The sequence below is a fragment of the Falco punctatus genome (genome assembly GCF_963210335.1).
Source record: "Falco punctatus genome assembly, chromosome: 9".
Taxonomy (NCBI): Eukaryota; Metazoa; Chordata; class Aves; order Falconiformes; family Falconidae; genus Falco; species Falco punctatus.
Window position 1 is genome coordinate 40,745,760 of NC_137589.1, and position 12,951 is coordinate 40,758,710.

The window sequence follows — 12,951 nt, forward strand, 5'->3', positions numbered from 1 at the left end:
TGGTCTTAACTATTTAAAACACCACCACCCCTCCCCCCGCATTATTCTTTCTCCTTTGTTTCCTCACCATAATTTCTCACAGTTCTGTTAACATGCTTTCTGATAGGCTTTTTATTTTGATACTTAAGGGTTTTCAATAGAAACTGTGATAAAACAGAATTCTGCTTGTCTTAGAATCAGAAAGGTTTGGGTTGTCTTTTTAAAAGTAAAATAATTGAGTTGTATCAGCAGATAGAAAAGCAGCAGCTTGTCTAAGGACTCAGGGATTACAGGCTTTTTTCTCCCCCACCTCAAAGAAGCTCATATGACAGATAACCGCAATATTGGATAATCAAGAATATAAATGCCAGTGTTCCTGTGACACTGTTAGCCATTAGACTTGTTAGCTTTTACTAGGAATAAAATGTAGGTTTTAGCAATTTGAGCCAAGTGTTTGTACTTCAATAATTCTGGTCTCAGCGTTATCCACGTTAATTTTAATACATTCTTCTTTGCCTGCATACTGTCTGTATTCTGGTTGCCTTTACTTGCTTTTTAGTACTTTGTCCTCAGACCTCCTCTTATCCTGATACCTTGTGTTTGGTGTGTTTTGGTGTTTTGTTTTGTTCTGGGGTTTGGGGGGATTTTATATTTTTTTTTGTCACTTTCCCTAGGTCTGGCTATTCTTTTCTGTATTTCCTTTTCATTCCAAAAGCTTCCATTGATCATCTTGAAAAGTTTAGAAAGATTGTTAGTTGTTCTTTCTCCAGCTCAACAGCTCACTGCATCTGCCTTCTTGTATTGCTGCTTTAGAGAGGAAACTTGCTGTCCAAAGCAGCCAGTGAAGAGTAGCCTTTTTTTCTTTGGTTAAGAGGCTAGTACAGGTACTTTGAGAACAAGACTGGAGAGTTTTAAAATTTGTTTATTTTGTGGGTTTTTCCTGTCCTTGCCAAGCAAACTTCTAATGTTGCAGAAATGCAGTTTATATTCAGGCAAAGAGCTGCAAGAGATCCAAGTAATCTGGTACATTTGTACTGTGCATGTACTTAGCATGAGGCTATATGTGTACTAGGATGTTACAGAAGTGGCAGAAGGTGGGGCAGGGTTTATGTAGTTCATGTGATCACACAATTCCAGGAGTACTAGGAAAATGCAACTGTATCTGCCAATTAATTAAAGCATGAATTTAGGCAGCAATGGCTCTGTGGTGTTCACAGAGTGTTCTTACAATAGGATTTGTTTTAGAACGCTCCAGAAGGCTGTTTTGAAGATCATAAGAAAGTGAACTTCAGAAACCGTTGCTTTTAAAAAATACATATGTATACATGTGTGTATGTGTGTCTATGTATATATATGTATGTATATTTATTTTAAAAGCAATGCTGACCTTCCCACCAGCTTTCTGAAACTAAGCTATGGCAGGTCTCTTTCCTCTGAGATTAAGCTTGCTGTAGATTCTTAAAGAGTAAATGAATCCTAATGAATCAAGTCTGATTTAATGTCTCTTTATTTTTATTTTAACAGAGCTATCTGAAATTGAACCCAACGTCTTTCTTCGGCCTTTCTTGGAAGTAATCCGTTCTGAAGACACTACAGGCCCCATAACTGGATTGGCCCTCACCTCTGTGAATAAATTCCTCTCATATGCACTAATAGGTATGTGATGTGGCTTCCTGGGATTTACCAAAATGCCAGCCAAATGCATCTCCTTGAGATGTGCCTTTGGCAGGATACATGCTTTCAGTCTTAACAAGGAGATTGGGGAAATAAGAAAATTGTCATTAATGCTGGGGAAATTGGCATCTGCAGTTTCTTAATATAATAAGATATTAAAAGAAAGGCCTGATGGTCTTTCATGGATCTACAGCAATGGCTGGATTTTCCAAAGAAAAATGGAGCCAGAGCTTCTAGTCTACCCTGACTGCTGCGTGTGCTTATGGCCCACTGCAGTGGTCCCCAACTGCTTTTCAGTGCAGTTTGGGCAAAAGGGCCAGGGAGGGGAGAATACCAGCTTGGGTTACAATGTTGTCATATACATAAACACAGTGGAATTTATTTAGTTTTGGGGACTAATATTTCCACTGTAGAGCGAGGATGTATTTTGCCCAGCCCCAGACCCTATCCAATGGTGTGCCAGTAGTGTACACTTCTCATAGTTGTCATGGAAGAGACAGTCTTACCACTTCCCAGACTTTCAGATGTGTGCGTTCTCTTTTCTATTTTTGAAAGACTAATAATGTGCATGTGGTAAGTTCCCATGGCTCAGCTGGCTCGTAGCCACTCATTAGCTGGCTTTCTGTCTGCCTTCGGTGGGTCATCCTGTTGTTAATGGTGCTTGATTTTTTTTCTGTGTAAATTCTGTTAGTACTTTCTGATCATACTTGTGTGAATTACAAAACTTGTTTGTCTGAGTTTGTTTATACGTAGTCTTACTTGGAGAACATTATTCTACCTGTCTGCTTTCCCCCAGGTTCAGATTTCTCACTTCATTTTCCCCTTTACGTTGAAAGTGGCACTGTTGTTTTAAATATTTTGTTCTTTAGAGTTAGCATGAAGGAAGTTGGAGAAAGAAAGGGCTTGATGTAGATGCTGACCACTTTTGTGGGAAAGACCCAAAATTAAAATGAGCAAAAATGGAGACTTGCAGGAAAATGGATTTTAGGAGTTTGTTGAAAAATTAGAGTATAAAGACATCAATTAGTGGGCAGTATTGGATATAATTAAGTGAAAAAAAAATAACTAAAATGGTGCGATATTGATGTCACTTCATAGAACAATAAAGAAATCTTAATAAATAAGCCTGTGAAACATTTCCCTCTGGAGCACTAAGCACTAGTTTAGAATATGTTACTTTAAACATAAAATGAGAGGTGGAGGACTCGTCTGGGCTTTTATGATCTGGGTGGGATCAGAACATCAGGCTGGTATCGCATTTCCAGGCAAATGTCTTCAGAGGCAACTGACTACAAATATTTGACTTGAGACAAAAATGGGAACAAATGTGGTTAAGAGTTTGTAGCCATTCTCTAGCTACTTGTTATTTGGAATATTAATTAGGCCATTCAGCAAGGGCACATCCCTGTGACTGTTGATGAGCTTGTCTTTGTAGCAGACAGTGGAACAGACCTCTGCCTGGCTTTTGTTGCAGAGTAGAACCTGTAATCTAAGACCTCCCGTGCTGCTTCAGGTGACATTCACAGCGGCCTTATCCTTTGTGCTGCTCCAGATACCAGTGAGGCTGGGATTAGTGGTGCTGGCTGAACATCTGGCTAGGGTTGTGTTGTTAAATTAAAGCTTTTTGGTCATATATTTCTCTTTTAATGTAAGACTAAAGGTAGTCTAAAGACCGTTTGCCTAAAGATAGGAAAAGCTTAAAACCATCCTTAATATACAAATCCATTTCAAACTGTACAGAACAAGAAGGAAAGACTCTGGCACAACCACAGTGGGAAAATTTCAGTGTGGCTGGTATTTGTGGTGCATTTTAGGGCTGCGTAATTGACAGGTGAAACCAGCACTTTTTTCAAAAGTGTCATTAGCTGTGTCCTGTGAGTGGATGCCTTTTGCTGTACGCGCTGGGTTGAAAACCAGTGGGCAGTGAAAGGACCAAACACTCCTCTGTAACTATCCTTGTTTAAAATGGCTTCCTTTTCCTATTTCCAAAGCATTTAATCGCTAATCCTCGTGCCTTCTCACTGTTTTTCTTAATGTGTCACATGTCAGCAGGTGGTTATCTGTCTGCTTTTCAGGCCAGTATTGCTGAGGGGTATGTTTTAAAACCAGTTAAAAAAGAATAATTCTTGAGTAGCTTTTGAGACTTCTTTTCTCCAGTAGTCTGAGTTGCAAAGATCTGTTCTGAAATTGTTACATGTAGCAGTTCACTAATGGCACAGTGTGCAGTCACAGCTCAGTTAAAGTGACTTGATATCCACCACACTTGTGTTTTAGTTCGAATAGTTAGCCTTACAGAGCTTCTCCTCTGCTCTGAAATAAGTACTGCTGTTTCAAAAGTTAGTCACTAAATTACATAGTAATTTTTAAAGTACAAGAAAACTGTGTGACAATACTAAACTCCATTGATTTTCATCGCTCAGATTAGTTATCTCCTTACTTAGCAGTTTTGTGCTAGCCATCTAGCTGTCAGCCTTTTTGATGAGCTCAAGCCTTAGCTATAGGAAGACTAATGGCTGGATTTCAGAATTTTATTTTTTGTGTTTTCCTCAGAAAAGGTATGTGCTCTTCTTATTATCACTGTGTACCCACAGCAGCTTCTGGCTCTGTTTCTAAAGTTAATTTTCCCTGGTGTTTCTGAAAATGACATTATCTGTAAGTGAGTAGCTGTTGCTCAGCTTCCAGCGAGGGGACTTGCTGTTTGGGGAGTGTTAAAGTTCCCTGCTCTACCTCTTCTGTCTCCTTGGTGATTTATTTTAGTTCCATTAAAGGTGTTACCGGGCAGGCTTCTGGCCTTCCTGGATTTCCCTGATGGTTGAGCACTTGGATTTTCTGCTTTCGGATTGTTCTTTTGTCTGCCTGTTGTGAAAGTACACAACATATGAAATGTGTATGCCTAGATGGGGTAGCCATGTCTTTGTATTGTAGGTGGCAATTGTCAAACTGATCATTTGCTTTACACAAACTTATTTTTGTTAGTGATTCTGAGCAGGCATTGACAAATCTTTCTGTACTGTTTTCTCACAAGGGAACAAGGAAGCGGGTTGATCTTTTCTGTATCTTGTTTCTGCAAAGTAGAAGTATCTGTGCTTTTAATTGAACTCAAGAGACTTTCTAAATTGACCTGAATTTGTAGAGCTGTTCCAGGGAGCCAGAACTGAAGTAGTCAGCCATGATGTCTGCTGGGAGAGAGGTGTGTTTATTAGTGTTGAAGGTAGGGGCTGGAACAGCAAAGCGGTAGTTATAGATCTGTTAGAAGCATATATACAACTTGCTTGCATTTCCTTTTCACACGGACTGTTTATCCATAACTATGACTAAATGTATACCTAAATCTAGAGCAGCGCACATCTACTGGGAGAGGTGACAGTGAAGTGAATCTGTCTGTTCTGCCCATGGGAGCCTTTTCTGCAGCAAGTGGCTTTTTCCTTTCGATGCCTGCTTAACTGCTTTCCACTGTAGTTGTGGAGGTTGGTTAACAGTAATGCTAATGTGGATGCTGGCATTGTAACACCACTGGTCTTCGCCTGCTTTAATTGAGGCGATTTAGAATGATCCTGCATCACCACTGGTGGTTTAAGCTATTATTTCCATTTGTGAATAAGAGTGCGCGGGGCACCAACATACGGCTGACTTTATTGCCTCTGGTAGAAGAGTGGTGGCTTCTAACTGGGTTATAAGCCATTATCGTAGGTACACAGAGAACTGTCTTTGACAGCCAAGCCTCTTACCTAATGCTTTCCAGTATCAGAGTTTAGTATCCTGTTGAGTGCTGCTGCTGAAGCAGGTAAAAAATGACCGATGGATCATAGAACAGACTCCTTGATAGCTCAGTGAGGTTTGACTGGCAAACCAGGAGAGGAACTCCCTCTCAACTATGTAAGAGTTTTTGTGTGTTTGTGGATGTGTGACACAATTATGTCAAAAGTAGGCAAGCTCTGTTCTTAATAGGGATGTGTAAGAAATGGCAAAGTGCTGTCCCTGTGCAGACTTATGGGATTCTGAGGTACGCTGATGTAATTTCAGTTTTGTGCAACTATGAGAAGTTTCTTATCCTGCAGCCCTTCAGTATCCCTGCAGCATGGTGGAGGCTGCTCTCCTTGGTCCACTAGAAGGGCAGCTTTCTTTAAATGCCGAGGGCTTAGCTCCTGCTAGGCATGAACACAACTGGAGTCAAAGATGGAGTTCGCAAAGCTTCTCTGCAGAGTGTACAAGGTCTTGCTTGGTTCCTCTTTAAGCTTCATTCTTGCTGGAGTTCAAGAGGCCCCGTTGCCAATTAATGAGGTATTAGCTAGTGTTTAGGTTGTCTCCTTTCTTTCCTAATGACTGTTTAGGTAGGAAGGTAACAAGATTCTTGCCCAGTGCCGTATTGTTTAAGTGAGAATGAAATCAAAGCCGGAGGCAGCTTTTCTGAAGCCACTGTAATATGGCACAAGATATGGTTACTAGCAACAATCGTGTCCTAAACATTCTCTCAACCGCACTATTGTTTGTAGCTACAAAAGACTGAAATGGAGAGAAGGAGCCTTGATGAATGATTGAAGTGAGAGGCCTGCAACTCTGATATTCAAACTGTGATTGTGTCTGTCGACTGTTTTCTCTGGGGAAAGCTACTGGTCCATTCCTTCCCCAGCTCTTATTCCTTGGGAGGGATGTAGAACAAGAGACAATTTTTCCTTCGCAATCTAGTGGAACCTGTTTGGCATTTTCTCCTCATGGGAGTAAATTTGAGGTTCCTTGTGTTTAAGAGCTGTTTTCTCTTGTTCCCAAGGAGGAACTGAATGCATTTATCAGCTGATTGTGCTGTATTGCAGGGAGTGGGGCAGGAGTCTTACAAATTAACATCTAAAAACCTACAGAGCCAGTAACAACTGAATTGCAATTCTTTTCTTTGTTAGGTTACATGTTTTTGCAAATGTAGATAGACTCTTGATAACAAGTCTTTCTGAAAGCTCCTGGATTTAGAAACTGTAACTAGCAGGTGAGTTTCTCTCTTTTAGGGTCAGCTCACTCCTAGTCACATAAATTGAGGAAGCAGATGGCAACAGAGTATCTCTGTGTAGATGTCTCCCCACAGAGGTGGTAGGCTGTAGGTAGCTTTCCCTGTCATATGTTTTTATTCTGTTACTCAGATCCCAGCCATGAGGGCACAGCAGAGGGGATGGAGAACATGGCAGACGCGGTCACGCATGCCCGATTTGTGGGCACGGATCATGCGAGCGATGAGGTTGTCTTGATGAAAATCCTACAGGTAAGCAGAGAGAAATGGTAATTACCATAATGGTCATTGCCCGTTGTGGAACATATCCTGTTACGTGGAGATGAAGAGGAGGGAGCAGTGGTTTGACTCTGTAGCAGCTTAGTGACAGACTTTATTTTTAAACAGATGGCTTATATACTGTGGTAAAAGCTTTTCCAAATGAAAATAATTAAAAGCTTAAATGAAATGCTTTTTAATTTAAGGGCTTGATAATGTGGTGTTGCTAATAATCCTACCTTGTGCATGGTCTGTGTTAGTGATGGGTAAATTATACAGAGCTCTCAAACTTACTTCTGAGAAAAATTCTTTGTAGAGACAAACCTATAAACTAGAAACCTCTTCGGTCTATGTACTTTTGAGCAGATACCTAGTTAGTGAATTTAAATACAGGGTAGCTTATCAGGCCTCTTTGAGAAGTAGGTCATGAGATCATTATTGTCTCCTACTCTGCTTCTTGAGCACAGCATTCAGTTTGAAAGGGCTCCTGGAAGACCCTAAGGTTTTCTGCTCATGGCAGTTCTCCTTGAGGAAGCCAGCCTTCTCTTGGAAATGCATGCAAGTGTCATTGTACTATGGGACGTGTGTGCTGTTCTTTGCAGGTTCTGAGGACCTTGCTGCTCACTCCAGTGGGAGCCCACCTCACCAATGAATCTGTGTGTGAGATCATGCAGTCCTGTTTCCGCATATGCTTTGAAATGAGGCTCAGTGGTAGGTTTGTTCGTACTTCTGCAGTGAAGAAATGATCCGGTTTCCTGAGCATTAACTAGTTCTGTTGTAGAACATGCAGCCATGGAAAGCTGCTGAACTTTATTTGTGTTACTGTGTCTTTCTACAAGTTCATGGAAAATTCGTTAGGAGTTCACTGTACAACTTTTGACTGCTTTTTCCCCAGCTTTGTGGCGCCACCTTGTGATTTATGCCCATTTGCAGTAATGCGGTGTTGGAGCTGGTTTTAATAAATTTGCCGTAATCTCTGTAAACAAGGCTCGGAGGGGAGTCTGCTTGAAGAATCCTCTTGATAATATCACACTGAGTAATGACACCTGTGTTATTTGTTTTTGTCTTCGCAGAGTTATTGAGAAAATCTGCAGAGCACACTCTGGTCGACATGGTGCAGCTGCTCTTCACAAGGTAAACCTGCTTGTGTTTGCCTCAGCATTGCTGAGATGGCCCTCTAAGGACAGAAAGATTCCACACTTCCACTTAAGAGCCCTCAGAAAAATCATCCAAAGTGGTCATTATTTAGAGGTGGAAGGGGATGAAGGATTTGGCACTTTTCTCTTGGGCTGACCCTGTCAGACTGCAGGGAGACAGAGGTAGGGAAGGTTGAGTGTCCTTTGAGGGGAGATGGACAGCCAAGTAATGAAGAGCTTTAGGATAGGGAACCAGTTTGAGAGCAGAGAATGCAAACTTCACTCAAAAAAACCACAAACCCACCTCTAAAAATTATAGCTCTCTTCAGGAGAGAGAATATAAATGGTATTGGATAGCCACATGTTGATTTCAAGCTGAGAGCTTTGACCTCACATATCAATGAGAACTGTTGAGATCATATGTCTTGGACAAATGTTCTGCCCTTTTCAGCACCCTTCAGAGTAATTAAGATTACTCAAGTAAGTTGTTTAACTTCAAAATTGTTTCTCCAGATATGAAAGTAATCATAGACTTTCTCAGGGTAGTGTAAAAAGGAAATGTGCAGATAGAGAAATATGTTTAGTAGGAAAGGATTGTAGTAAAACTGACAGCTTGTGAAACACAACTCTTGTAAAGTATTTCTTGTTTCCCGTTGTCACCTTCAGTTCCAGCAGGATCTCAGTTTTTTCCTCCTCTGTGTGATGAATGTGGGGCAGAGTCAGACTCAATGTCTCCAAAAAGGAGAGATCACATTACTTTTTCTCCAAATGCATATGCGAATTTTGCTTAGTGCTTATTCATTCCTTACTGTGTATCCTCTCCTCTGTCCTTCGTGATGAGACTTGGAAACACCACCGCCACCATCTGTGCTGTGGACGTTGGGATGGAGAAGCAAGGCAAAGACAGAAACTGCAGGGGTGGTTTGGCCATCTTGCTTTCCAGAAAAAGAAACGGCCAAAGCTGTGCTGCAAGGCTTTTATCCCTTCAGCAAGCAGATAGAACTGTAGTAAAGGAACGGAAGAGAGAGCAGGGTGTGTGGAGTTGTAGAGCTGTACGGATTTGTCATTTGGTAGCACAGGCATGAGCAGTCTACTTGCTTTACTTCTGAGACAGGGACTGTTTAGCTCAAACCATTCAGCTTAAACTGAGATCTAATGTGCACCATAATTATGTTTTCACGATACAGAATAGAGGATAACTGCTGGGGTTTCCACAAAGTTAATGAAAAGAGTTGCCAGACTAGTAATAACATGTACGCTGCAAGAGTCCTGATGTGGTTGACACTCTGGCTCAGCAGCTGTTTTCAGCAGCATCAGAGAAACCTGTTTTGAACCAATCTAATTAGTCTGCCGCTGAAAACATACACTGAAAGAAAAGAAATTGTACTTACATGACCATTAATAAAGAAAATCAATATGGCAAAACTGCCATTAACGGTAATAGCATGCAAAGCACCTCTCATCTGTATTTGGGTGTTTCTTCACGGATTTTGGCAGGAAAAGAAACTAAGAGCATCTCTTTTTGCAGAGAAAACCTAATTCTGTTTTTCTAGTATCTGTAGCATGACTGGAAAGACCAGTCTACTTTTTCCTCTTCTTGTTAACTTAAGAAAGCTTATGTATTTTGGCTTCTTCTTTGTCTTTCAGGTTGCCTCAGTTTAAAGAAGAGCCTAAAAGCTACATGGGAACGAACATGAAGAAGGTAAGACTCAGCACTGTGTTGGCTGTTCTGCTCTTGTCTTGGGCTTGCACTTATCTCTATATTGTTTGTTTTCACAGTTGTGTTTCTTCATTCCTGCAAGTCCCTAGTTCACTGAAAGAGCATGTTTAACTGCATAAATGGACATAGCTTCATTAAGTCTGTGGGATTAAGCCCACATAGTCCAGCAGTGAATCTTGTTAATGATACTGCTGCCTAAGTGAGCCGGTCTGAAGTCTGGGAACAGCCATCAGCTGCTGTGGGCTAGAAAACCCCAGCAAGTTAATGGGACCTGATGGTGATATCGTCTGATCATTTGCTGTCTTCTGCTCTCTCTCCAGCTTCTTTCTTCTCTTCCTTCATTTGCTACGTCTAATACTGAGCTCTCGGGATGTGTTTGTCCAGTTCTCCCTATGCAGAATGGGAAGTTTTTGAGGCTGGTGAAACAGCATGAAAGCGTTATGAAATTGGGCTATTGTAGAAAAAGCTTTGGTGTCTTCTAGAAGGGGCAGCATTCTGTAGGAAAAACCTTACTTCACATGGGCAGTGCCATCTCTGTTGGTAGCCAAATCAAAGTACACTGTTCTTTTTCTTCCTTTTTTTTAACTGCACAGTTTTCTGAGGGTGGAAGGTCCGGGTTTGTTCAACAGCACCATCTCCCTCTATACAGTGGGTTTTTAGCAGCTGGATTCAGTATGACGAATACCATAAATGTGACCTTACATGATTATTAATGTAATTATTTCTTAGGTGGAGAGAGGTCCACTTGAGGAACTTTCTCTGTATTTATATACTTATATATATATATTCTTTATACTCCATATAAAGAATTTCAGTAAAGATACAGCATTCTACTGTTAAGAGCAACAGGATGGGAAGAAGAATACTAGAGAAGAAATAACCACCTTTGAACTTACACTGAAAATACTGTTTATAGTGTTATAACTTCCACTCTGTATTTTTAATGAGTTGAGGAAAGTTGCAACATTGGGTAAATGTACATTTCAGAGCCAGTGTCTTGAGAGACTGAGTGCTTACTTTTAGAAATCTAAAACTAGCTTGGGGCTTTACTTCTTGTGTAGTAACCTAACGACTCCTTGTTTCCCTTGCTGTGGGAGAGAAGTGGCAAGATTTGTGATGATGGTAGGCTGGTCTAAGGAAAGCTAAAAGAGATCAGGTTAATATACTGCAGTTATCAGAATTTGTCAGGGTCAGTGTACAGAATGTGTAAAGTGGAAGTGAATTTGAATTTAGGAAGGCTACCCTTATCAAGCGATGGCTGCTCCCAGCTTGGTTGAGTGTTGCTCTCTCTTGTGTCTGATCTGTGCAGTTACCTTGTACTGTCCCTTTGCTGTGCATGCCAGGAGTCTGTCCTGCAGCCTTGCACTCTGCCAGGTTATTCTGCTCTTTGGGTTTATTTTGCTTTGTTTAAACCATGCATTTACCTATCTTTCACAGATTTCTTCATGTCTCCTCAACAAACTGGAGCTAAGTAGTGGGGAACAGCCCAAAGCCCTGAACCAATTAGAGAGGGTATTGCTCTTTAAGAACCTGAAGGTCTCTCTCTCCCTTCTCCCTTCTTACTTTACTCTCCTCTTTCTTCTCTTGTGGACACCACCTGAGAGATAGTTAACTGTGTGCAGCAAACCTCCCTCCACTCATTTGACACAGCATGGCTTTTGGGGGCAATGCATGCAGCGTTTGCTTTGCGCTGTTGTGGCTGCAGCTGGGGCGGGCTTGGGAGGGAGAGACCCTCGTTTTACTGCAGTGTTCAGTGTCTTGGTGAGTCCCACCTAAGACACCATTGTGGCATCCTCTGAAGAAAGCAGTGGGGAGGGCATTGGCAAGGTTTGAGTCCTCTATGACAGTGAAAAAATGAAAAGAAACATAAAAAATATAGATTGCTCTCTGAAGGCTCAAGTGTTGTGTGTCCTAGCTGTCGATCTTTGTTATGGAAGTAGCAGCATACCTGAGGAGTCTCCTGACCCAGCATGCCTTAAACAGCTTTACTTGAAGGCGAACCTCCAAGTTTTGTTACTTGGTACAGGGCCACAGAGTTCGATGTTCTCTAAAGCCTTTTTGAAAGGAGGCTGCTGTATGTTTTCAGCATCTTTGGCCATGTTTCTACTGCAAGTAAATACGGTTCCCAGCACAGTGTTTGTTAATGAGGGATTAGTGGAGCCAAACTGAATTGTGAAATTTGTCAGTCCCTGCTAGTTCCCCTAGAAAATACTTCTAAACTAGTACTGTAGGCCTGCACATCATTGGTTGTGGGACCGATCATAGAAACCCTGAGAAAGCAACTTAGGTGGGACCCTTCTCAGTTTTCTGTGTTGGTTCATAAACTTAATGTAGCTTTAGTTCTTGTCTGCCATTAATGCTATTTGGTTCAAAAGGAGCTGAACAGAACATTTAGAGATGCATTTGCCATTCTTTTGTCCTGTGTCTGTGGTCAGGAGAGTTTGGAAGGACAGTGGCTGAAGACTTGCAGAGTTATGCAGTTACACAGAAGACAACTAAGAATTGTTTACTTTAGCAGTAGAAAGTGGTGCTGTTAAACATTGGATTCTGCGGTGGGAGTCAGGAGGAACCTAAATCTGAGTTGTCACAGATTCTGGGGGCGGATTATGTTCATAGTTGCCTAAGATGCATAATAATGTTTCACCAGATAAACTGAGTTGTTGCAGTACAGGCAGGTAGGTAAGTGAGAGATGACTGGACTGCATCGGTGTCTCCAGGACTTGGATCGTGGACTGCGTTCTCTCTGCATGCTTTTGTGTCTTGAACGCTACTTGGTGTGCTGACCAGTTCCATGCTGCATCTAGAATGAGCTCATGTTTTAGTATAATCACTTTAGTTACTAATCATTGGCCCCTGCCCTTTTCTCTTGAGGCTTACAGTATCTTATGGAAAAACAAACGAGTACAGGTAAGGTGGCTTGTAGAAAAATGAGATCTCATGGACCCTTTAAAAAGAATCTTGCAGTAGTACATTTTTCTTCAATTTCCTGGACCTTAGCTGGAGTTTTATTGTTAAAACCTCATCTATCAAAGGAAGCATTTAGAGTCTTGTAATTTTTTTTCTTCTACAATTTTGTCTACACCTGTCTTTATGCAAAGGTAACTCAGATAAATGTGACAGAATCTGTACTGAGTTCCAAGATGAATGAACAGTAGCTCTGAGCTCCCTCTCTGATTTCTAAAGAATGG

General features: G+C 41.3%; 1 protein-coding gene across 5 annotated transcripts in view; it reads left to right on the forward strand.

Annotated features, from left to right (window-relative positions):
• Positions 1 to 12,951, forward strand: part of GBF1 (golgi brefeldin A resistant guanine nucleotide exchange factor 1) — a 110,977-nt gene that overhangs the window by 64,195 nt on the left and 33,831 nt on the right. For 4 of the 5 annotated variants that reach the window (XM_080400779.1, XM_080400776.1, XM_080400778.1 and 1 more), the window contains exons 4-8: positions 1,504 to 1,635; positions 6,783 to 6,901; positions 7,510 to 7,618; positions 7,981 to 8,041; positions 9,691 to 9,745. In XM_080400779.1, coding sequence (XP_080256905.1) covers positions 1,504 to 1,635; positions 6,783 to 6,901; positions 7,510 to 7,618; positions 7,981 to 8,041; positions 9,691 to 9,745 — 476 coding nt within the window. Of the gene's footprint in view, positions 1 to 1,503; positions 1,636 to 6,782; positions 6,902 to 7,509; positions 7,619 to 7,980; positions 8,042 to 9,690; positions 9,746 to 11,200; positions 11,300 to 12,951 lie in introns of all 5 variants that reach the window. The other variant, XM_080400780.1, reaches the window with a different exon arrangement.